The sequence below is a fragment of the Dendropsophus ebraccatus genome, chromosome 14, assembly GCF_027789765.1.
Source record: "Dendropsophus ebraccatus isolate aDenEbr1 chromosome 14, aDenEbr1.pat, whole genome shotgun sequence".
Lineage (NCBI taxonomy): Eukaryota > Metazoa > Chordata > Amphibia > Anura > Hylidae > Dendropsophus > Dendropsophus ebraccatus.
In genome coordinates, this window is record NC_091467.1 from 6,369,893 (window position 1) to 6,395,479 (window position 25,587).

Sequence of the window (25,587 nt, forward strand, 5' to 3'; positions counted from 1 at the left end):
ACAGCAACAAAGGAAAATAACACAGAGCGGCCGCACTGACAGGAAAGCCCAGAAACACGGCAGACAGACGATAGCTCCGCCCACACTGGTCACATGACGCCTGGTTTAGGCAGTCGGGGTCGGTATAGGAGACGTCAGACCATGATAGACACGTGACAGTGCTTTTTATCACGTGATTGCTAAGCTTGCGTTATGGTGATCACGTGAAGCGAGGCTCCGCCTTTGTGCATCACCATTGGTTGCGGTTCACGTGACCGGAAATCAACGGTTGTTTTTCGTGCGGAGTCTGCGGCCGGTGGGTGACCTGTGACCCGTGGAGACCCTCAGGTAATAACAAGTTCTCGGATTCTGCTCATATTTATCGGCCGGTGGCAGTGATGGATGCGGGCAGTAGGCGGGGGTGGGGGGTGCCTGGGTGCGGACACAGCCGGGGATCGTGGTGCGGGGGTAGTCATGGGGGGTTGTGGTAAGGACTGTAGGCGCCGTGTCCTGGTGCGGACAGTCGGGGGGGGGGGGGGGGTGATGTTCTGCGGACAGTCGGGGGGGGGGGGGGGTGATGTTCTGCGGACAGTCGGGGGGGGGGGGGGGGGTGATGTTCTGCGGACAGTCGGGGGGGGGGGGGGGGTGATGTTCTGCGGACAGTCGGGGGGGGGGGGGGGGGGGGGGTGATGTTCTGCGGACAGTCGGGGGGGTGATGTTCTGCGGACAGTCGGGGGGGTGATGTTCTGCGGACAGTCGGGGGGGGGGGGTGTTCTGCGGACAGTCGGGGGGGGGGGTGTTCTGCGGACAGTCGGGGGGGGGTGTTCTGCGGACAGTCGGGGGGGGGTGTTCTGCGGACAGTCGGGGGGGGGTGTTCTGCGGACAGTCGGGGGGGGGTGTTCTGCGGACAGTCGGGGGGGGTGATGTTCTGCGGACAGTCGGGGATGCCTGGGTGCGGACAGTCGGGGATGCCTGGGTGCGGACAGTTGGGGGGGGTGTCGTTCTGCGGACAGTCGGGGGGGGGGGTGTCGTTCTGCGGGCAGTCGGGGGGGGGTGTCGTTATGCGGACGGTCGGGGGGGGTGTCATTCTGCGGGCAGTCGGGGGATGCCTGGGTGCGGACAGTTGGGGGGGGGGTGTCGTTCTGCGGGCAGTCGGGGGGGGGGTGTCGTTCTGCGGACAGTCGGGGGGGGTGTCATTCTGCAGGCAGTCGGGGGGGGGGGTGTCGTTCTGCGGACAGTCGGGGGGGCGGTGTCATTCTGCGGGCAGTCGGGGATGTCTGGGTGCGGACAGTCGGAGGGGCAGTGTCATTCTGCGGGCAGTCGGGGGGGTGTCGTTCTGCGGACAGTCGGGGGGGCGGTGTCATTCTGCGGGCAGTCGGGGATGCCTGGGTGCGGACAGTCGGAGGGGCGGTGTCATTCTGCGGGCAGTCGGGGGGGTGTCGTTCTGCGGACAGTCGGAGGGGCGGTGTCATTCTGCGGGCAGTCGGGGGGGTGTCGTTCTGCGGACAGTCGGAGGGGCGGTGTCATTCTGCGGGCAGTCGGGGATGCCTGGGTGCGGACAGTCGGAGGGGCGGTGTCATTCTGCGGGCAGTCGGGGGATGCCTGGGTGCGGGTGGTCCTGGGCACTGGCATTTGGGGGCTGCATCAAAATCCGTTCGGCCTAGGTGTTGGATGACCTGCGCCCTCTTCCTCATTGTTTCTCCACCCATGGTGTGGTTGTGTGTATTTTTGGGGTGCTGTGCCTTGTCTCCTCAGAGTCTCCTCTTTTTCTCTCCGCAGGTCATGTGACTAGGTTGGGTAGTGGCACTGACATGTACGCCCCTCAGCCCCCACTCCTGGATCACAGAAACATTAAGCAGGTATGGGGGGGGGCTGTCACATGGTTCCATGGGTTGGGGTACAGCCATGTTGTGTGTCCTGGGTGGGAGGTTAGGGTGGGCACCCTGCACCCCTCAATCCTCATGGTGGTTGATGTGATCTTTTGTACATGGCTGTGACCATTGTTCGTATAATTTGACCAGTACATAAAATATTTTAGTCAGAAATAATTAAAGGAGAAGCCCCCCTTCCCATGAGCGCCAGGGCCGGCCACATGACCCCCACTGGGCTCCGGCGCTGACACAACATGAAAGTTGGACTGGACGCTCAGCCAGTTAGTGACCGTCCATCAGCTGGGGCAGGCCTTTTTCCTGACATCATCACAACTGGGGGGAATATGCCTTCCGGTGGGGGTCCTGAGGCCGGTCTCACTGCCGGCATGTGGGGGAGGTAAGTTGGTACTTGTGATCAATTTCCCCCTTGCCGGCTGCAGGATTTCATAAATCGCCGGACTTCTCCTTTTAATAACCTGTTGACCTGTATAGGAGAGTGTAGTGGGCATGCCCTGGGACATGTTATGCTCGGATGATCAGAGATGTTCCCATCAAATGCAGACTTCTACAGGAGAGTGTTATGGGCATGCCTTTAACATGATGTAGAGAACGCTGTCTTTGTCAAGATGGCCTCAGTAGGCAGATGCAGCCTCACTCTGTAGTGGTTGTTGGGGGCCATACACGATCAGGGACCCAACCATCTTTCTGGGAATGTTCTTAACTTTGATCACAAACAACATTTTTCTAGAGCAGTGCTTCTCAATTCCAGTCCTCAGGCCTCACCAACAGGTCATGTTTTGAGGATTTCCCATACTACCATACAGCCGGACCCCTCTGTACAGGTGCCCATCAGGTGACACCACTACCATACAGCCGGACCACTCTGCACAGGTGCCCATCAGGTGACACCACTACCATACAGCCGGACCTCTCTGTACAGGTGCCCATCAGGTGACACCACTACCATACAGCCGGATCCCTCTGCACAGGTGCCCATCAGGTGACACCACTACCATACAGCCGGACCTCTCTGTACAGGTGCCCATCAGGTGACACCACTACCATACAGCCGGACCTCTCTGTACAGGTGCCCATCAGGTGACACCACTACCATACAGCCGGATCCCTCTGCACAGGTGCCAATCAGGTAACACCTCTACCATACAGCCGGACCCCTCTGCACAAGTGCCCATCAGGTGACACCACTACCATACAGCCGGATCCCTCTGCACAGGTGCCAATCAGGTAACACCTCTACCATACAGCCGGACCCCTCTGCACAGGTGCCCATCAGGTGACACCTCTACAATACAGCCGGACCCCTCTGCACAGGTGCTCACCAGGTGACACCTCTACAATACAGCCGGACCACTCTGCACAGGTGCCCATCAGGAGCACAATTCTCTAGAACAGTGCTTCTCAATTCCAGTCCTCAGGCCTCACCAACAGGTCATGTTTTGAGGTTGTCATCTGATGGGGCACCTGTACAGAGAGGTCCGGCTGTATTGTAGAGGTGTCACCTGATGGGCACCTGTGCAGAGTGGTCCGGCTGTATGGTAGAGCTGTCACCCGATGGGCACCTGTGCAGAGTGGTCCGGCTGTATGGTAGAGCTGTCACCCGATGGGCACCTGTACAGAGGGGTCCGACTGTATTGTAGAGGTGGCACCTGTGCAGAGTGGTCCGGCTGTATTGTAGAGGTGTCACCTGATGGGCACTTGTGCAGAGTGGTTCGGCTGTATTGTAGAGGTGGCACTTGATGGGGCACCTGTACAGAGGGGTCCGGCTGTATGGTAGTGGTGTCACCTGATGGGCACCTGTGCAGAGTGGTCCGGCTGTATTGTAGAGGTGTCACCTGATGGGCACCTGTGCAGAGTGGTCCGGCTGTATGGTAGAGGTGGCACCTGTGCAGAGTGGTCCGGCTGTATGGTAGATGTGTCACCTGATGGGCACCTGTGCAGAGTGGTCCGGCTGTGGTCCGGTCACCATACTGTGAGGGGATAACACCGCCATACCAGACCTGACCAATACCACCATACTGTGACTGGATAACACTGCCACAGCACCTCCACCAACTCTGTACTACAGGTATACAGAACCCCAAACTATACACTACAGGTATACAGGACCCCCGAACTATATACTTCAGGTATACAAGACCTCCACCAACTCTATACTACAGGTATACAGGACCCTCTATACACACTGACACTTTATACCCGGGCAGCGCCGGGTACATTTTCTAGTTTTTCTATAAAATGATACTTAGCAGCAGTTACAGATGGTATAAATGCAGAGTTGTTTCGTCCACAATGAAATGGGGAGCTCCATTGTATATTATGCTCTAATATACACCCATTCCCCTCGATGACCACCAGGGTCCATGGTCCCAGCTGAGGCTGACTAGAAGCTACATACCCCCGACCTTTATAGTAAGTTTGGGTGGGGGGTGATGTGCTTCTAAAAATGTCTATGTAGACCACTAATGACCATGAATGGAAGTTTCCCAGGCCTTGTACATATTATCAGTAACAAAGTGGTTGTACAGTTACAGCTACATGCATTTGGACAGCTGGACAATAACAACTGTGTCCTTCAATGGCGACACTATTGGGGAGGTTTATGGCCAAACAGTTGACATAACAATTCATCTACCTATTTCCACACACACAGCCAAATATTAACCAATCCCACCAACACCAAACATACAAATAAGACATTAAAACAATATATTCCTTCTTATCTCATCAATAAGACACTTTAATTTTACAGAGGAGTCCGGCTGTATTGTAGTTGTGTCACCTGATGGGGCGCCTGTACAGAAGACCTTGGGCTCTATGATGGAAGTGTCTCCTGTATGTATGATAGCGGTGTCTCCCAATAAGCTGTCTGTACAGAACCAGTTTGGTTATATAGTAGAGGTGTCAACTGAGGGCAGTGCCTGTACAGAGGGGGTCCGGCTATATGATAGAGGTGTTACTTGGTGGGTCTTGTACAGAAGTGGTTTGTCTGCATAGTAAAGGTTTCACAAGAAGGGATATGACTGCATGGTAGAGGTGTCACCTGAGGGGATTGCCTGTACTTAAAGGGGGAGATTTATCAAAGGGTGTAAAATTTAGACTGGTGCAAACTGCCCACTGCAACCAATCACAGCTCAGCTTCCAGCTCTGGTGAAAGGAAAGAGGAGCTGTGATTGGTTGCTGTGGGCAGTTTGCACCAGTCTAAATTTTACACCCTTTGATAAATCTCCCCCAAAGGGTCCAGCTGTATTGTTATTTACAATATTTTATTGAAGTTATACATAAATGTATTGTTAAGGTGTCACCTGATGGGGTGCCAATACAGAAGTGGTCTGTCTGTATGGTAGAAGAGTTGCCTGAAGGGAGCGCTCATTTGGGAGCGGTTCAGCTGTGTGTGGACGTACAGAAGGGGGTCTGGCTGCATGGGAGAGGTGTCACCTGATAAGCGCCTGTACAGAAGGGGTCTGGCTGTATAACCTGGTTCGCGTATACCTGTGGTGGGAGTATTTGGCCGCCGTCTGCTCATCTCATGCTAAGTCTTCTGATGTGACAGAATATAACGAAAAGGTTATCCTCCTCGCTCCGCGCCCTTCAGATGCGCTATGTGACGACTGATGATGTCATAACCAGTGACGATGACGATGCCAATGCCTTCTGTGTGGCCCTGGAAGCCGTCTTCATCCATGGACTAAAAATGAAATTTATCAGAACACAGGCTGACAGGCGGAGGAACAAGGGACGGCGCACACACCTACCACAGCCCGCCTTCTGGCCGCTCCTGAAAGCCGTCACTCACCGGTCAGTGTGTAAGGGGTCTGCAGCCCTGCTATATACTGGTCTGTCCTCTGCCCCCTCCCCTCTTGTCGGCAGCGCTCTGTGCCCCCTTCTCCTGCCGGCAGCACTCTGTGCCCCCTTCTCCTCCTGTTGACGGCCCGCTGTGCCCCTTCCCTCTCCTTGCCTCCTGTCGATGGCTCCCTGTGCCCCCTTCCCTCCTTCCTGTCGTTGGCTCCCTGTGCCCCCCTCCCTCCTTCCTGTCGTTGGCTCCCTGTGCCCCCCTCCCTCCTTCCTGTCGTTGGCTCCCTGTGCCCCCCTCCCTCCTTCCTGTCGTTGGCTCCCTGTGCCCCCCTCCCTCCCTCCTGTCGTTTGGCTCCCTGTGCCCCCCTCCCTCCCTCCTGTCGTTGGCTCCCTGTGCCCCCCTCCCTCCCTCCTGTCGTTGGCTCCCTGTGCCCCCCTCCCTCCCTCCCTCCTGTCGTTGGCTCCCTGTGCCCCCCTCCCTCCCTCCCTCCTGTCGTTGGCTCCCTGTGCCCCCCTCCCTCCCTCCTGTCGTTGGCTCCCTGTGCCCCCCCTCCCTCCCTCCCTCCCTCCTGTCGTTGGCTCCCTGTGCCCCCCCCCTCCCTCCCTCCCTCCCTCCTGTCGTTGGCTCCCTGTGCCCCCCTCCCTCCCTCCCGTCGTTGGCTCCCTGTGCCCCCCTCCCTCCCTCCCGTCGTTGGCTCCCTGTGCCCCCCTCCCTCCCTCCCGTCTTTGGCTCCCTGTGCCCCCCTCCCTCCCTCCCGTCGTTGGCTCCCTGTGCCCCCCTCCCTCCCTCCCGTCATTGGCTCCCTGTCCTTTGTCAGCCCTGTATTGGGTTCTCACCTCCTCTCTTGTTTTGCAGGGACGTCATCTCTCAGCTGGAGTCAATCAGCTATATAAGCAGTGATGTTGGGCGCTGCCGCTCCTGGTTGCGCTTGGCGCTCAATGACTCTTTGATGGAGTGCTACTTCCTGACCCTGCGGAGGGAGCAGTCTCGTCTAGCGGAGTTCTACCTGCCTGATGCCCTGATGCTGGACCCCGAGGACTGTGACGTGGTCCTCAGCTACCTGCAGGGCCTGTCCTCCCTGGTCTTTTCTCTGTCCTATAAGTCTTCTATCCTTAATGAGTGGACGGCCTCCCCTCTGACCCTGGCCGGGCTGTGGCCGGAGGAGGCTGAACGCAATGGCCAGTATGAGCCACACAGGAGAAAGTCCCTGGACTCTGTGTCACAGTCCTCCAGCTCTGATGACACCAACAACTCCATGCTGAGTGCCAGTAAGATGGCGTCATCTTCCCTCAGCCTGGATACCAGCAGCTCATCCTCCCAGCTTTCCTCCAGCCTGGGGTCCGATGAGCAGCACCTCAACCTGCCCCCTGAGTCCCCCCAGATCTCCCCCCTATCCCGGGAGTCTCCAGACACAGGTGGGGGTGATGTGGAGGACCCTCAAGCTGGCACATGGTAAGTATGGGTGGGCTTCTGATACTGAGGGTCACTTGGGGGGGCTTATATGGGATACTGGGTGCTGAAGGCTCATCTCTAGCCCCTCTGATCTCCAGGGACACAGACTCTCTGCCATCACTGGGGGGGGGGGTTATAGGGGATACCAGGTGCTGAAGGCTCATCTCTAACCCCTCTGATGTTCAGGGGCACAGACACTGGGCCATCACTGGGGGGCATTATAGGGGATACCAGGTGCTGAAGGCTCATCTGTAACCCCTCTGATGTTCAGGGGCACAGACACTGGATGCTGGGCCATCACTGGGGGGCATTATAGGGGATACCAGGTGCTGAAGGCTCATCTGTAACCCCTCTGGTGTTCAGGGGCACAGACACTGGATGCTGGGCCATCACTGGCAGGGGGGGGATGGGTCTTATAGGGGATACCAGGTGCTGAAGGCTCATCTCTAGCCCCTCTGATCTCCAGGGACACAGACTCTCTGCCATCACTGGGGGGGGGGGGTAATAGAGGATACCAGGTGCTGAAGGCTCATCTCTAACCCCTCTGATTTCCAGGAACACTGACACTGGGCCATCACTGGGGGGGGGGGGGTTATAGGGGATACCAGGTGCTGAAGGCTCATCTCTAACCCTTCTGATGTTCAGGGGCACAGACACTGGGCCATCACTGGGGGGCATTATAGGGGATACCAGGTGCTGAAGGCTCATCTGTAACCCCTCTGATGTTCAGGGGCACAGACTCTCTGCCATCACTGGGAGGGGGGGGGGTTATAGGGGATACCAGGTGCTGAAGGCTCATCTGTAACCCCTCTGATCTCCAGGAACACACACACTGGGCCATCACTGGGGGGGGGGGTTATATGGGATACCAGGTGCTGAAGGCTCATCTGTAACCCCTCTGATGTTCAGGGGCACAGACACTGGATGCTGGGCCATCACTGGGGGGAATTATAGGGGATACCAGGTGCTGAAGGCTCATCTGTAACCCCTCTGATGTTCAGGGGCACAGACACTGGATGCTGGGCCATCACTGGGGGGAATTATAGGGGATACCAGGTGCTGAAGGCTCATCTGTAACCCCTCTGATGTTCAGGGGCACAGACACTGGATGCTGGGCCATCACTGGGGGGAATTATAGGGGATACCAGGTGCTGAAGGCTCATCTGTAACCCCTCTGATGTTCAGGGGCACAGACACTGGATGCTGGGCCATCACTGGGGGGAATTATAGGGGATACCAGGTGCTGAAGGCTCATCTGTAACCCCTCTGATGTTCAGGGGCACAGACGGTGGGCCGTCACTTGGGGGGGGGGGGGGGGTTATAGGGGATACTGGGTGCTGAAGGCTCATCTCTAACCCCTCTGATGTTCAGGGGCACAGACACTGGGCCATCACTGGGGGGCATTATAGGGGATACCAGGTGCTGAAGGCTCATCTGTAACCCCTCTGATGTTCAGGGGCACAGACACTGGATGCTGGGCCATCACTGGGGGGCATTATAGGGGATACCAGGTGCTGAAGGCTCATCTGTAACCCCTCTGATGTTCAGGGGCACAGACACTGGATGCTGGGCCATCACTGGGAGGGGGGGGGATGGGTCTTATAGGGGATACCAGGTGCTGAAGGCTCATCTCTAGCCCCTCTAATCTCCAGGGACGCAGACACAGGACCCGCTCCACTCAATGATATCCCCCAAGACACAAAAGCTGACAAAAAGTGCCGAGAAGCAGCAGAGACTCCATCAGTGGAGACATTGGACCCGGCAGTCACTGGAGACCACCACCTCACAGTGTCTACAGTGTCTGAGCCATCTTCCTCATCCACACCGGACATCCACTGTATACCTGACAGTACGCCGCCCCACCTGAACGATCAGTCTGTGCCACCACCACCTCTCCCAGTAAGTACTTGCGGTGAGAGTCGCCCATCACCTGCTCTTCCCATGCTCTCTTGTTCCCCCTCTTCTTTGCTGCTTTCACCCACCCTTGCTCTCTTGCGCCCTCTTGCTGCTTAAGTGTTCCTTCCCATCTGTACAGACAAGCCAGAGTTGGATCAGTGAGGATGACTTCCAGACAGACGGTGTAACTGCAGTAGACGTCCCCAGTGTTGGGCCCCCAGCCCCCCAGCTGAAGCCCCCCAGCACAGCCTTCCAGGTGGTCCACCGCAGGCAGACAGGTATGGCACTGGTGTCCCTTCCACCGTGTGGCTGCTTGTGACCTTGTGTCCCTTCCCCCGTGGCCTTGTGTTGACTCTTGCCCTTTTCACAGGATTGCCCAACCCGTTCCGTGGCCTCTTGATGCTGGGTGCTCTAGAACGTAAGAACGCCTTAGGCCTGTACAAGCCATATTACTGCGAGCTGACGCCGTACGAGCTGCGCCTGCAGGTGGAGGGGGAAGAGCAGAGCTGCGCCGAGAACTGTTCTCTGCTGCGCTGTGAGTCGGTGGGCCCCGCACACAGCGATGGCCGCTTTGACCTTCAGTTTCCCAGTAAGAGATTGTCTCTGAGGGCTCCCTGTAAGGATGAGGCCCAGGACTGGGTGGACAGGATCCAGGAGGCTGTGCAGAAGTTGCGCCCCCCCCAGGATGATGGCTGGGAGATCCTTCAGTGCCCGGACCCCAGGGGGGAGAGGTCGTCCTTCTGCCAGGTGTTTGACTGGACTTTTCAGGTGGAGGTTGAGCCGGATGCTCTGAAGGAGTCTGTACTCTACATGAAGGTGCAGAAATGGTGGAGCCGGTTCATGTTCTCACTGTCAGAGCGAGCACTGAAGTGTTTTGTGTTCCGGAGCGGGGAGAAGGCTCTGTATAACGTGTACACGGCTGACATGGTGAAGGATATCCTGCCCGACTCCAGCCTGGGGAGTCCCTCCTGCTTCCGCCTGGTCACCACCAAGGGCTCCCTGCAGCTCCAGGCCGAGACCGCCGCTGAAGCCAAAGCCTGGAGAGAGCTGGTGCGTGCCGTCTTCCTGGAGCTAGAGGAGGATGAGGGTCTGCTCCTCCTGAAGGGTGTACAGACCAAGCCGCACATCCGGGACCACCAGCTCTTCCAGTATCTCCTGCACATCCCGAGCGAACGCGGGCTGGACACACAGAACTTCAAGTGTGCAGGTGGGTAAGAGCTGGGGGGTCTGAGCTGCTGCCGCGCTCTACGCATCTTACATGTCTCCTTTTGCTGCAGGCTGCCAGAAACAGATCGGAATCCACTTTGGGAAGGCAAAGTTGTGCGCGTTCTCTGGTCTGTATTACTGTGACTTGTGTCATCGGGATGAAGCGGCTATCGTCCCCTCCAGGATTGTGCATAACTGGGACCTGACCGAGCGGCCTGTGAGTGTACAGTCCTCCTGCTACACGTAGGGGGCAGCGTTGTCTCACACTGGAAGGAAGGTGGGGTTGTAGCTGATCTCCATCATGTCTCTACAATGAGTGAACATCTCCCACTTTCCATCTTTTCTCCAGGTGTCCAGACCGGCTATTAACTTCCTGAAGATGATTTGGCTTGAGCCAATCTTTAATCTCCGGTGCCTAAATGATGGGCTGTACCAGCACACGGAGACCATGCAGGAGATCAGCCGCAGTCGGGAGAAGCTGCGGCTGCTGGGAGAGTATCTGATGACCTGTCGTAGTGGTGCATTGCAGGAGCTCAGCACTCGGTGAGCCATGTCTGGTGCATGAGGGGAGGGGGTGAGCTGGATGATGTCTGGTGCATGAGAGGAGGGGGTGAGCTGGATGATGTCTGGTGCATGAGAGGAGGGGGTGGGCTGGACCATGTCTGGTGCATGAGAGGAGGGGGTGGGCTGGGCCACATCTGCTGTATGAGAGGAGGGGGTGAGCTGGATGATGTCTGGTGCATGAGAGGAGGGAGTGGGCCGGACCATGTCTGGTGTATGAGAGGAGGGGGCGAGCTGGGCCACGTCTGGAGCATGAGAGGAGGGGGTGGGCTATGTCTGGTGCATGAGAGGAGGGAGTGGGCCATGTCTGGTGCATGAGAGGAGGGAGTGGGCCATGTCTGGTGCATGAGAGGAGGGGGTGGGCTGGGCCATGTCTGGTGCATGAGAGGAGGGGGTGGTCTGGGCCACGTCTGGTGCATGAGAGGAGGGGGTGGGCCATGTCTGGTGCATGAGAGGAGGGGGTGGGCTGGGCCATGTCTGGTGCATGAGAGGAGGGGGTGGGCTGGGCCACGTCTGGTGCATGAGAGGAGGGGGTGGGCCATGTCTGGTGCATGAGAGGAGGGGGTGGGCTGGACCATGCCTGGTGCATGAGAGGAGGGGGTGGGCTGGACCATGCCTGGTGCATGAGAGGAGGGGGTGGGCCATGTCTGGTGCATGAGAGGAGGGGGTGGGCTGGACCATGTCTGGTGCATGCGAGGAGGGGGTGGGCTGGACCATGTCTGGTGCATGAGAGGAGGGTGCGGGCTGGGCCACGTCTGGTGCATGAGAGGAGGGGGCGGGCTGGGCCACGTCTGGTGCATGAGAGGAGGGGGTGGGCTGGGCCACGTCTGGTACATGAGAGGAGGGGGTGGGCTAGACCATGTCTGGTGCATGAAAGTAGGGGGAGGGCCACACCTGGTGCATAAGGAAGGGGTTGGGGTGGCCCCCTAAAAAGCTAATGATACAAGCACTGCTCTTTTCTCTCCGTAGTCTGGATCAGCGGGATTACCTTCTGGACTGCCCTCATACGTACAGCGTCCAGGACCTTAAACAGGTGCAGTACCCCCATTAACCCCTTCCACCATTATCCACCCTAAACCCTGGTTCCCTGGCGCTAGAGCTGCACTTTTGGGTAATATTCCATCTCTCTTTCAGATTGCTGAGGGGGCGTTTCAGTGTTTCCTCCAGTCTGCCCTGGAGTTGGCCAGCAGCCACGTCTACAGGTGTGACCTGTGCAGCCAGAGAGGCTTCATCTGTCAGATCTGCAACCAGGATGACATCATTTACCCCTTTCAGTTTGATACCACTACAAGGTGAGTGTAGGAAGTCATCATGTCATTACACTAAACAATACAGGACAGCCATGGGGAGGGGAGGTCGCTTACCTGGATGGTCGGTCTCCTCTAGTCTGAAGGGGAGGTCGCTTACCTGGATGGTTAGTCTCCTCTAGTCTGAAGGGCGAGGTCGCTTACCTGAATGATCAGTCTCCTCTAGTCTGAAGGGTCAGGTACAGGGCAGGTCCCTTACCTGGATCGTCAGTCTCCTCTAGTCTGAAGGGTCAGGTATGTGTGAGGGGAGGTCGCTTACCTGGATCGTCAGTCTCCTCTAGTCTGAAGGGGAGGTCGCTTACCTGGATGGTCGGTCTCCTCTAGTCTGAAGGGGAGGTCGCTTACCTGAATGATCAGTCTCCTCTAGTCTGAAGGGTCAGGTACAGGGCAGGTCGCTTACCTGGATCGTCAGTCTCCTCTAGTCTGTTGAAGGGTCAGGTATGTGTGAGGGGAGGTCGCTTACCTGGATGGTCGGTCATCTCTAGTCTGAAGGGGAGGTCGCTTACCTGGATCGTCAGTCATCTCTAGTCTGCTGAAGGGTCAGGTACAATTTGCTTCTGGAAAATGGGCCGGGTGAGGGTAGTGACTTGTGTACCTACATGCTTGCTGGGTATTTTCATCTTTTCCCATAGCTCACAGTGAAGCTAAAGGGGCAGGAGCAGCAATTATCGGGGTCTTATGGGCGTCCACCAGTAACTTCTTCAGACAAACGTTTAGTCTTATTTATTGTTCACAGCTGAGAGCGCCCCCTTGGGGGTCTGAAGAGAAGTTAGAGGAGTTGTAACCTAAGCTGTAGTGCAGACGCATGGAGGTGCCCCTCTGCCCTGTTCTCCCCAATACTTGTGGCCTTCCAGCAGAGGGCGCTCAGCTTTAACGTCACTGCTTGATGTTTACAGCTGCCCCCTCTATCTGCCATCAGCCCTGGTGTGCCGGGTCACTGCCACCATTGTGTATAGTGGATGTCCATAACAGTCACATTTTCTCATGGTCAGCAGGAATGATGTCAGTGACAGCCAGAGGGTGGAGTTTAGGGGGGTGGGACTACAGGTCCTGGTCTCTGCTACTGATCTTGTGAGTGGATAATTCCAGTTATAGTTCCTTTTTTTTTAGTTTTTTTTTTTTTTTTTCATTCTATAGCACCAACATACCCTGCAGCGATGTACACACAGGGGTTCAGATGTATCAGTCTTATCAAAGTTCACAAACTGATCAGATGTTATACCCCCAAAGTGATCAAATGTTATGAACCCCAAAGTATCCAAATGCTATGACCCCCAAATGTTGGGTGGTGAGATTGCAGGCAGCCTTCCCTCCTGATGTGTTTCCTGCCTCCTCCATTAGGTGGCAGCAGCGGCTCAGCCTCTTTTTCTCTCTCCTAGGTGTGGGGACTGTAAAGCCGTCTTTCATAAACCCTGCAAATTGCCAAGTCTTCAGTGCCCGCGTTGTGAGCGGCGGAGGAGGTGCCAGGAGCAGCGGGGGCGGATATGAGAGCCGGACGGAGGCTAGTCCGTGTGTACACATTGTACATAGATAATGACCCGCTCAGGGTTCAGCAGGTAGCGCTCCACCACTTTGTCATTGCTGCCAGTCTTCCATTCAGCAGTCATTGCCAAGAGACTCCCTGAGGGGGCGCCATTGTGCTGTTATTTTTCTATCATCAGGTATTTTTCTACTGAGTGACTGGAAGCGTCCGATCTGGTGCCTTGTCCCCCAGTGTGATAATAGGAGCTGGTTGTGGCTCCGCCCACCTGATCAGCCCACACACACACCTGATCAGCCATGATGACCGCCATCTTCACCTGTTCGTCCATGATGACCACCCCCTCCACCTGATGCTCCCCCATCAGTGCAGAGCAGCTCATGTACCCAGGGTCGGAGTCCTCCCCCATCAGTGCAGTGCAGCTCATGTACCCAGGGTCGGAGTCCTCCCCCATCAGTGCAGTGCAGTTGATATACCCAGGGTCGGAGTCCTCCCCCGTCAGTGCAGTGCAGCTCATGTACCCAGGGTCGGAGTCCTCCCCCATCAGTGCAGTGCAGCTCATGTACCCAGGGTCGGAGTCCTCCCCCGTCAGTGCAGTGCAGCTCATGTACCCGGGGTCCTCCCCCGTTAGTGCAGCTCATGTACCCGGGGTCCTCCCCGATCAGTGCAGTGCAGCTCATGTACCCGGGGTCAGAGTCCTCCCCCGTTAGTGCAGCTCATGTACCCGGGGTCCTCCCCGATCAGTGCAGTGCAGCTCATGTACCCGGGGTCGGAGTCCTCCCCCGTTAGTGCAGCTCATGTACCCGGGGTCAGAGTCCTCCCCCGTTAGTGCAGCTCATGTACCCGGGGTCCTCCCCCGATCAGTGCAGTGCAGCTCATGTACCCGGGGACAGAGTCCTCCCCTGTTAGTGCAGTGCAGCTCATGTACCCGGGGTCAGAGTCCTCCCCCGTTAGTGCAGTGCAGCTCATGTACCCGGGGTCAGAGTCCTCCCCTGTTAGTGCAGTGCAGCTCATGTACCCGGGGTCAGAGTCCTCCCCCGTTAGTGCAGCTCATGTACCCGGGGTCAGAGTCCTCCCCCGTTAGTGCAGCTCATGTATCCGGGGTCCTCCCCGATCAGTGCAGTGCAGCTCATGTACCCAGGGTCAGAGTCCTCCCCTGTTAGTGCAGTGCAGCTCATGTACCCGGGGTCGGAGTCCTCCCCCGTTAGTGCAGCTCATGTACCCAGGGTCAGAGTCCTCCCCTGTTAGTGCAGTGCAGCTCATGTACCCGGGGTCGGAGTCCTCCCCCGTTAGTGCAGCTCATGTACCCGGGGTCAGAGTCCTCCCCTGTTAGTGCAGTGCAGCTCATGTACCCGGGGTCAGAGTCCTCCCCTGTTAGTGCAGCTCATGTACCCGGGGTCAGAGTCCTCCCCTGTTAGTGCAGTGCAGCTCATGTACCCGGGGTCAGAGTCCTCCCCCGTTAGTGCAGTGCAGCTCATGTACCCGGGGTCGGAGTCCTCCCCTGTTAGTGCAGTGCAGCTCATGTACCCGGGGTCAGAGTCCTCCCCCGTTAGTGCAGTGCAGCTCATGTACCCGGGGTCGGAGTCCTCCCCTGTTAGTGCAGCTCATGTACCCGGGGTCGGAGTCCTCCCCTGTTAGTGCAGTGCAGCTCATGTACCCGGGGTCAGAGTCCTCCCCTGTTAGTGCAGTGCATCTCCTTTATTGGGTAGGTGACAGTCTGATTTGCTCTGGATCCTCTGGGGATTGTTTCACCTCCCTTAGTATGTGCCAAACACTTACTAGTCTAATATGCTTTGTGCTTTTATTACACTGACGTCACTCGTCTTCTGTATGATGATTCTTGTAATAAATGTGATTTTAACACTTTGTATAATTTATTGTTTATTGGGTGGGGAGGGGGGAGGGTGGTGCAGCAGGCAGGTTGTAGGGTGATCTCGGGTGGGAACAGGTGCACCAAGGCTGCCATAGTCTCTGTCCGGGCTTCTGGTTGGTTTCTCCAGATGACACCTGGCCCTCTAGCTGTGGCCGCCCTCAGTGCTGGCTTGTACAGGCTGCTATGTGCCACTCATCCGTTCACTCCACTCTTTTATATTCTGTTCTTTTAATATTAGTTACAGGTTTATAGTCGCCTACTGTTAATTTACCAACCACATCTGCCAGACATTTCCTCCAAGCATCTACTACTCCTCCAGAAAACAAGATTACACTATGTAAAAATTTTGACAATTTTTGTTCCCAGGTGTTGTGTGATTTTCTAATCATTTGCACCTAAAATAAATAAAAAAAGGTTATTTATTCCTTATAAACATTGATTTTATGGTCAGCATAGTAAAGGATTGAAACTATGTATTTTTGCCAAATATAATGATGTCTATTTGTGAAATATTCAGTGCTGAGTATAGATATCTAGAAGCTTCTAGAACTGTCCAAAATTATCTAGAACACAGGTGTCAAAGGCAGGCCCTCCAGCTGTTCTAAAACTACAATTCCCATAAAGCTTTGGCTGTCCAGGCATGATGGGAATTGTAGTTTTGCCACAGCTGAGGGGGGGCCTAAGTTTGATGCTACTGATCTAGAACTTTCTGGGACTACCGCACAAGTGCACATAGCTATATAACCAATTCATTTGGTTTTACTGCGTATATGTGAACTAGTGTACACAGCTTTGGCTATTATAAGCGCATCCAGAAATCGCACGCATCCAGCAGAAGGGTTTTTTCCAGTCTGTGGCCAATTTATAAAGACTATGGGAAAAGTACTAAGATGTGTGAGGCCTACGGAGCATAGTATGGCGTGATTGATCAGGACAAATCATAGCCGCCTCATATCACGTGTGAGCACTTCAATTTTGTGAAAATGTTGACCTTTATTAAACTTTAACCCCTTCCTGACATATGACATAAATTTATGCCATGGATGTCGCTGAGAGTCCATATCCTTGATGTCCATAAATTCAAAGAGAACGTGGGGGCTGATTCAGAGGAGCATGTCCAGTGTTCTCACCAGGAACGCAGTTACCAAGGACAGTATACCGAGAACATAAAACATTCGTGACCTTGATTTATAGTACAGAACCCGGGAACACCGCCCTCACCCAATACTCTCATATTGCGCCCCCTGTTCTTAGGTTCAAAATTTAATTCTCTTAAAACAGTTTGTAACCGTGTAACATATACTGTATACAGGTTTCCCTCATGTCCTCCCTTTCCCTTCTTCCCTCCTGTAACATCCTGCTCCTATTCTCCTCCTACACTGCACCCCGCTCCTGTACTCCTCCTACACTGCACCCTGCTCCTGTACTCCTCCTCCTACACTGCACCCTGCTCCTGTACTCCTCCTCCTACACTGCACCCTGCTCCTGTACTCCTCCTCCTACACTGCACCCTGCTCCTGTACTCCTCCTCCTACATGGCACCCAGCTCCTGTACTCCTCCTCCTACACTGCACCCTGCTCCTGTACTCCTCCTCCTACACTGCACCCGTCTCCTGTACTCCTCCTCCTACACTGCACCCTGCTCCTGTACTCCTCCTCCTACACTGCACCCTGCTCCTGTACTCCTCCTCCTACATGGAACCCTGCTCCTGTACTCCTCAATACATGGAACCCAGCTCCTGTACTCCTCCTCCTACACTGCACCCAGCTCCTGTACTCCTCCTCCTACACTGCACCCAGCTCCTGTACTCCTCCTCCTACACTGCACCCTGCTCCTGTACTCCTCCTCCTACATGGCACCCAGCTCCTGTACTCCCCAATACATGGAACCCAGCTCCTGTACTCCTCCTCCTACACTGCACCCAGCTCCTGTACTCCTTCTCCTACACTGCACCCAGCTCCTGTACTCCTCCTCCTACACTGCACCCACCTCCAGTACTCCTCCTTCTACATGACACCCAGCTCTTGTACTCCTCCTCCTACATGGAACCCACCTCCTGTACTCCTCCTCCTACACTGCACCCTGCTCCTGTACTCCTCCTCCTACTCTGCACCCAGCTCCTGTACTCCTCCTCCTACATGGCACCCTGCTCCTGTACTCCTCCTCCTACATGGAACCCACCTCCTGTAATCCTCCTCCTACATGACACCCAGCTCTTGTACTCCTCCTCCTAAATTGCACCCAGCTACTGTACTCCTCCTCCTACACTGCACCCACCTCCTGTACTCCTCCTCCTCCTACACTGCACCCACCTCCTGTACTCCTCCTACACTGCACCCAGCTTCTGTACTGCTCCTCGTTCCTCCTTTCTCAGGAGAACATCCAGTGCTGACATACTTCTCTCACATACTTGTAGCACTGGCGTCTTCCTTTGCTCTGCCCTGTGGATCTCAGAGACTGCACCCAGTGATACTGTGGCACACCCTGCCCTCATTAGTCTGTGATGAGTCAGTGGAGTTTGTAGGTACCTGGGGAGTGTGAGGTGCCGCTGGGCCGGGGCCGAATTCGGTTGCTGCTTCCTTCGTCTTATGAATAAATGTAAGATATGGCCACGGGGGGCGATGGTGGACGGCGTGCTGTGACTTGTGACTCTATATCCCCGTGTGATTATTACTGATCACGTACAGGAACCCCCCACTCTTCCTGTGCTCCATACTTGTCAGAGAGAACAGGAAGATGCAGTGAGGAAGGCGGTGTGGCACGTCCGCCCCATCCTGGGAATGGCTTCCTCTCCCCAGTCCTGTGCTCCGTGTGCCGTAGGGCTATTACGTGTTCTGGGTGGCTACCAGTCACCTGGATCTGGGTAATTGCAGCCTTGCTGAGAACGTTTCTGGGAGTCAGCTGCCATGCACTTCCCTATGGGCTGAGCGCGCTCTGTACTGACGCTCAGGTAAGTGGTGCTGCGGGTTTGGTACTTTTTGTTAGCAGCCTGGTGTGCCCCCTCCTTCAGAATTTCGGCTATGTCAGATATGTCTGCAGGTCTGTTCTCGCATCTTCTCCTCTCTCTCCTAGGTAATTGTTGGCTGTCAGGATGCAGAGTCCGGGGACCTGGGACAGGGACTATGTCCTGGTGGAGCACGGATTTGAATACAAGGCTAAAGATGGCAGCGTGATCTCCATCAAGCCTCATGAGCGTTATATCCTCCTGAAGAGGACCAATGAGCACTGGTGGCAGGTCGGCCGGGACCACAAGTCACAGCCTTTCTATATTCCGGCCAAGTATGTGAAGGTCCTGTCCTCCTCCAGCTGGGGTTCCCGGGAGGACTGGTCAGAGGACGTCCCCACATATTCACCCTGTACTCAGTACAGTTACAGCTTTGTGGCCGCTGAACCTCATTGTCCACTAGCCGCAGCCCCATCTGGTCCTCATAATGCACAGGTGCAGCGTCTGCTCGCCAACAGCTCATCTCGCTCTTTGCTGGACCTGTCCGAGCTGAGAAGGTCGCAGGTCACTGTTGAGCCTGACCATCAGCTGGGACCGCTCCGAACTTTCCACAACTCCAAGAGATTCCGGGATCCTGTGAAGCGGATCAGCCTCATGGGCCCCCTGGAGCTGGAGCCCAGGATAAGACCCTCACAGTCTCTCAATGACTTGCAGCTCATAAATCCTGCGGGGTCCTCTCATCAGCAGCTCATAAATCCTGCGGGGTCCTCTCATCAGCAGCTCATAAATCCTGCGGGGTCCTCTGATCAGCAGCCGATAAATCCTGCGGGGTCCTCTCATCAGCAGCCCATAAATCCTGCGGGGTCCTCTGTTCAGCAGCCCATAAATCCTGCGGGGTCCTCTGTTCAGCAACCCATAAATCCTGCGGGGTCCTCTGTTCAGCAACCCATAAATCCTGCGGGGTCCTCTGTTCAGCAACCCATAAATCCTGCGGGGTCCTCTGTTCAGCAGCCCATAAATCCTGCGGGGTCCTCTGATCAGCAGCACATAAATCCTGCGGGGTCCTCCTCTGATCAGCAGCCCCTCAAACCGGTCAAGTCACCAGGAATCCATCTTGACATGGAGCAGTTGACCATTCAGCTGAGCAATGTGGCAGGCAACCATCCTCGACCACCACCAGAGAAGGTATGTCTGTGGGGGGAGGGTGAGGAGATGTGCACAGGGTGGTCCTCGCTGCTGGTCACCATGGTCAGGCGGTGGCGGTAGTGATTGCTGGTCACCACGGTGAGGCGGTGACGGTAGTGATTGCTGGTCACCATGGTCAGGCGGTGGGGGTATTGATTGCTGGTCACCATGGTCAGGCGGTGGCGGTAGTGATTGCTGGTCACCATGGTCAGGCGGTGTGGGTAGTGATTGCTGGTCACCATGGTCAGGCGGTGGCAGTAGTGATTGCTGGTCACCATGGTCAGGCGGTGGCGGTAGTGATTGCTGGTCATCATGGTCAGGCGGTGGGGGTAGTGATTGCTGGTCACCATGATCAGGCGGTGGCGGTAGTGATTGCTGGTCACCATGGTCAGGCGGTGGCTGTAGTGATTGCTGGTCACCATGGTCAGGCAGTGGCGGTAGTGATTGCTGGTCACCATGGTCAGGCGGTGGCGGTAGTGATTGCTGGTCACCATGGTCAGGCTGTGGTGGTAGTGATTGCTGGTCACCATGGTCAGGCGGTGGCGGTAGTGATTGCTGGTCACCATGGTCAGGCGGTGGCGGTAGTGATTGCTGGTCACCATGGTCAGGCTGTGGCTGTAGTGATTGCTGGTCACCATGGTCAGGCGGTGGCGGTAGTGATTGCTGGTCACCATGGTCAGGCGGTGGCGGTAGTGATTGCTGGTCACCATGGTCAGGCGGTGGCGGTAGTGATTGCTGGTCACCATGGTCAGGCGGTGGCGGTAGTGATTGCTGGTTACCATGGTCAGGTGACAGATATCTTGTCACTGTTATGGGGGATGTGTAGATGTGTTTATGGTTCAGGTGTCTAATCCACGGCGAGTTGCCCGGGGACTACAGGAACCAGAATAACATCGCTTCACGGCTTCAAAGTTCGATGAATACAACAAAAAAACTTTAATAGTCTCATGCACAACGCGTTTCTGGCCAAAAGATACCCCTTTGTCAAGTAAAAGAGACCAAGGTTGTCATTTATTTGACAAAGGTGTAGTTTTTGCCCAGAAACGCGTTGTGCATGAGACTATTAAAGGTTTTTTGTTGTATTCATCGAACTTTGAAGCCGTGAATCGCTGTTATTCTGGTTCCTGTAGTCCCCGGGCAACTTGCCGTGGATTAGACACCTGAACTATTGTCTTCCATTCCCTGATCTCCTGGCTTTGGATCTCGGGATCTGCATCTTGGACCTGGATGCATCGGTTACTACCATTTTCTCCACTGAAAACACTGATGTGTAGATGTGTTAAGGCCCTATTCCACGGAACTTTTTCGAACGATTATCGTTCATAAAATCGTTCAAACGACCGTTCGTTAACGATATTCGTTCTGTCGAATAGCTGTAAACGAGCGAACGACAACAGCGAAATCGTCGTTGAGTCGTTCACTTTTTTTTTTCAACATGTCGAAAAAAAATCGTTGGTCTTTCAACAATAATTTGCTAATCTTTTCATTGAATAAAAAATCTTTCAGTCGTTCTTCAAATGTCTACCTACATTTCCCCACGTTTTAAACGACCATGTAACGATGTAACGACCGCAAAAAAATCGTTACACTACAGATATTGTTCACGTTCCCACACGTATTATGTAGTGGGGGGATGTGTAGATGTATGGGGGGGATGTGTAGATGTATATGGGGGATGTGTAGATGTATATGGGGGGGATGTGTAGGTGTATATGGGGGGGATGTGTAGGTGTATATGGGGGATGTGTAGGTGTATATGGGGGGATGTGTAGGTGTATATGGGGGGATGTGTAGGTGTATATGGGGGATGTGTAGATGTATATGGGGGGATGTGTAGGTGTATATGGGGGATGTGTAGGTGTATATGGGGGATGTGTAGATGTATATGGGGGGGATGTGTAGATGTATATGGGGGGATGTGTAGATGTATATGGGGGGATGTGTAGATGTGTATATGGGGGATGTGTAGATGTGTATGGGGGATGTGTAGATGTATATGGGGAGATGTGTAGATGTATATGGGGGATGTGTAGATGTATATGGGGGGATGTGTAGATGTATATGGGGGATGTGTAGATGTATATGGGGGGATGTGTAGATGTATATGGGGGGATGTGTAGGTGTATATGGGGGGATGTGTAGGTGTATATATGGGGGGATGTGTAGATGTATATGGGGGGATGTGTAGATGTATATGGGGGGATGTGTAGATGTGTATATGGGGGATGTGTAGATGTATATGGGGGGATGTGTAGGTGTATATGGGGGGATGTGTAGATGTATATGGGGGATGTGTAGGTGTATATGGGGGATGTGTAGATGTATATGGGGGATGTGTAGGTGTATATGGGGGGGATGTGTAGGTGTATATGGGGGGATGTGTAGATGTATATGGGGGGATGTGTAGATGTATATGGGGGATGTGTAGGTGTATATGGGGGGATGTGTAGATGTATATGGGGGATGTGTAGATGTATATGGGGGGATGTGTAGGTGTATATGGGGGGATGTGTAGGTGTATATGGGGGGATGTGTAGGTGTATATGGGGGGATGTGTAGGTGTATATGGGGGGATGTGTAGGTGTATATGGGGGGATGTGTAGATGTATATGGGGGGATGTGTAGGTGTATATGGGGGGATGTGTAGATGTATATGGGGGGATGTGTAGGTGTATATGGGGGATGTGTAGGTGTATATGGGGGATGTGTAGATGTATATGGGGTGATGTGTAGGTGTATATGGGGGATGTGTAGATGTATATAGGGGATGTGTAGATGTATATGGGGGATGTGTAGATGTATATGGGGGATGTGTAGATGTATATGGGGGATGTGTAGATGTATATGGGGGATGTGTAGATGTATATGGGGGATGTGTAGATGTATATGGGGGGGATGTGTAGATGTATATGGGGGGATGTGTAGATGTATATGGGGGGATGTGTAGATGTATATGGGGGATGTGTAGATGTATATGGGGGATGTGTAGATGTATATGGGGGGGATGTGTAGGTGTATATGGGGGATGTGTAGATGTATATGGGGGGATGTGTAGATGTATATGGGGGATGTGTAGGTGTATATGGGGGGATGTGTAGATGTATATGGGGGATGTGTAGATGTATATGGGGGGATGTGTAGGTGTATATGGGGGGATGTGTAGGTGTATATGGGGGGATGTGTAGGTGTATATGGGGGGATGTGTAGGTGTATATGGGGGGATGTGTAGGTGTATATGGGGGGATGTGTAGATGTATATGGGGGGGATGTGTAGATGTATATGGGGGGATGTGTAGATGTATATGGGGGGATGTGTAGATGTATATGGGGGATGTGTAGATGTATATGGGGGATGTGTAGATGTATATGGGGGATGTGTAGATGTATATGGGGGGATGTGTAGATGTATATGGGGGATGTGTAGATGTATATGGGGGATGTGTAGATGTATATGGGGGATGTGTAGATGTATATGGGGGATGTGTAGATGTATATGGGGGGGGATGTGTAGGTGTATATGGGGGGGATGTGTAGATGTATATGGGGGATGTGTAGATGTATATGGGGGGATGTGTAGGTGTATATGGGGGGATGTGTAGATGTATATGGGGGGATGTGTAGATGTATATGGGGGATGTGTAGATGTATATGGGGGGGTGTAGATGTATATGGGGGATGTGTTGATGTATATGGGGGATGTGTAGATGTATATGGGGGATGTGTAGATGTATATGGGGGATGTATAGATGTATATGGGGGGGATGTGTAGATGTATATGGGGGATGTGTAGATGTATATGGGGGGGTGTAGATGTATATGGGGGATGTGTAGATGTATATGGGGGTTGTGTAGATGTATATGGGGGTTGTGTAGATGTATATGGGGGGGATGTGTAGATGTATATGGGGGGATGTGTAGATGTATATTGGGGATGTGTAGATGTATATGGGGGATGTGTAGGTGTATATGGGGGATGTGTAGATGTATATGGGGGGATGTGTAGGTGTATATGGGGGGGGATGTGTAGATGTATATGGGGGGATGTGTAGATGTATATGGGGGGATGTGTAGATGTATATGGGGGATGTGTAGGTGTATATGGGGGGGGATGTGTAGATGTATATGGGGGGATGTGTAGATGTATATGGGGGATGTGTAGGTGTATATGGGGGATGTGTAGATGTATATGGGGGATGTGTAGATGTATATGGGGGACGTGTAGATGTATATGGGGGATGTGTAGATGTATATGGGGGGATGTGTAGATGTATATGGGGGATGTGTAGGTGTATATGGGGGATGTGTAGGTGTATATGGGGGATGTGTAGGTGTATATGGGGGATGTGTAGATGTATATGGGGGATGTGTAGATGTATATGGGGGATGTGTAGATGACACTGTTATGGGGGATGTGTAGATGACACTGTTATGGGGGATGTGTAGATGACACTGTTATGGGGGATGTGTAGATGACACTAGTATGGGGGATGTGTGGACAGGATACTTGTGATGTTTGCACTGGACAGCAGCGGCTAGATGGCCTCTGTTTCTGGGTTTCGGCCTCCCTGGGCAGGTGGAGCGGTCTGCATTGTCACTGCTGCCCTTCCTTCCTCCCGGGAACCTTTGTCTGGATTCAGCCATTTCCTGCAATTCTTCATAAGCCCCAGATCCCGGTCTTCTTCCATACATAGAGATCCTACAGCAATGTGAGATACTGTCTGCTGAGCCTTGTATCCAATCCTATCCTGTGAGATACTGTCTGCTGAGCCTTGTATCCAATCCTATCCTGTGAGATACTGTCTGCTGAGCCTTGTATCCAATCCTATCCTGTGAGATACTGTCTGCTGAGCCTTGTATCCAATACTATCCTGTGAGATACTGTCTGCTGAGCCTTGTATCCAATCCTATCCTGTGAGATACTGTCTGCTGAGCCTTGTATCCAATCCTATCCTGTCAGATACTGTCTGCTGAGCCTTGTATCCAATCAAACACAGCATTATAGTGCAGCATTTGATGTAGCTCCTATGGCTCCCAGTCCCCCTTTAGGGTTCACAATCTAAATCCCCCTGGCTGTATGTGCAATGGAGGGGTCACCTGTGTCTGGTGATGGTGCGGGCAGAGACAGGAGGTGTAATGGAGGGGCCGGCTGTGTCTGGTGATGGTGCGGGCAGTGACAGGAGGTGTAATGGAGGGGTCACCTGTGTCTGGTGATGGTGCGGGCAGAGACAGGAGGTGTAATGGAGGGGCCGGCTGTGTCTGGAGATGGTGCGGGCAGAGACAGGAGGTGTAATGGAGGGGCCGGCTGTGTCTGAAGATGGTGCGGGCAGAGACAGGAGGTGTAATGGAGAGGCTGCCTGTGTCTGGTGATGGTGCGGGCAGAGACAGGAGGTGTAATGGAGGGGCCGCCTGTGTCTGGTGATGGTGCGGGCAGAGCCAGGAGGTGTAATGTAGGGGCCGCCTGTGTCTGGTGATGGTGCGGGCAGAGCCAGGAGGTGTAATGTAGGGGCCGCCTGTGTCTGGTGATGGTGCGGGCAGAGCCAGGAGGTGTAATGGAGAGGCCGCCTGTGTCTGAAGATGGTGCGGGCAGAGACAGGAGGTGTAATGGAGGGGCCGGCTGTGTCTGGTGATGGTGCGGGAAGTGACAGGAGGTGTAATGGAGGGGCCGGCTGTGTCTGGAGATGGTGCGGGCAGAGACAGGAGGTGTAATGGAGAGGCTGCCTGTGTCTGAAGATGGTGCGGGCAGTGACAGGAGGTGTAATGGAGAGGCTGCCTGTGTCTGGAGATGGTGCGGGCAGAGACAGGAGGTGTAATGGAGAGGCCGCCTGTGTCTGGTGATGGTGCGGGCAGTGACAGGAGGTGTAATGGAGGGGCCGCCTGTGTCTGGTGATGGTGCGGGCAGAGCCAGGAGGTGTAATGTAGTATTGGTATATATATTGGTGTTGCAGCACATAAACAGCAGGGGGTGCTGAGCACACTTGTCTCATTAGTTGCTGCAGGTGTGTCAGGGCAGAGAAGAGC

General features: G+C 54.4%; 2 protein-coding genes across 4 annotated transcripts in view; both read left to right on the plus strand.

Annotated features, from left to right (window-relative positions):
- Nucleotides 1-224: 224 nt before the first annotated feature.
- Nucleotides 225-14,212, plus strand: PLEKHM1 (pleckstrin homology and RUN domain containing M1). Its single transcript, XM_069953411.1, has 12 exons — nt 225-327; nt 1,759-1,838; nt 5,422-5,666; nt 6,520-7,116; nt 8,769-9,015; nt 9,152-9,290; nt 9,383-10,219; nt 10,290-10,435; nt 10,568-10,761; nt 11,749-11,812; nt 11,914-12,071; nt 13,466-14,212. The coding sequence occupies exons 2-12, from the start codon at nt 1,791-1,793 to the stop codon at nt 13,572-13,574; spliced, it is 2,784 nt and encodes a 927-aa protein (XP_069809512.1). The 5' UTR covers nt 225-327; nt 1,759-1,790; the 3' UTR covers nt 13,575-14,212.
- A 3,864-nt stretch (nt 14,213-18,076) lies between these two features.
- Nucleotides 18,077-25,587, plus strand: part of ARHGAP27 (Rho GTPase activating protein 27) — a 51,940-nt gene continuing 44,429 nt past the window's right edge. Inside the window, exons 1-2 of one of the 3 annotated variants that reach the window (XM_069953409.1) lie at nt 18,077-18,390; nt 18,513-19,569. In XM_069953409.1, the coding sequence (XP_069809510.1) occupies nt 18,532-19,569 (1,038 nt within the window). In that variant the 5' untranslated portion in view covers nt 18,077-18,390; nt 18,513-18,531. Of the gene's footprint in view, nt 18,391-18,444; nt 19,570-25,587 lie in introns of those variants that run through there. The other 2 variants (XM_069953406.1, XM_069953408.1) reach the window with 2 other exon arrangements.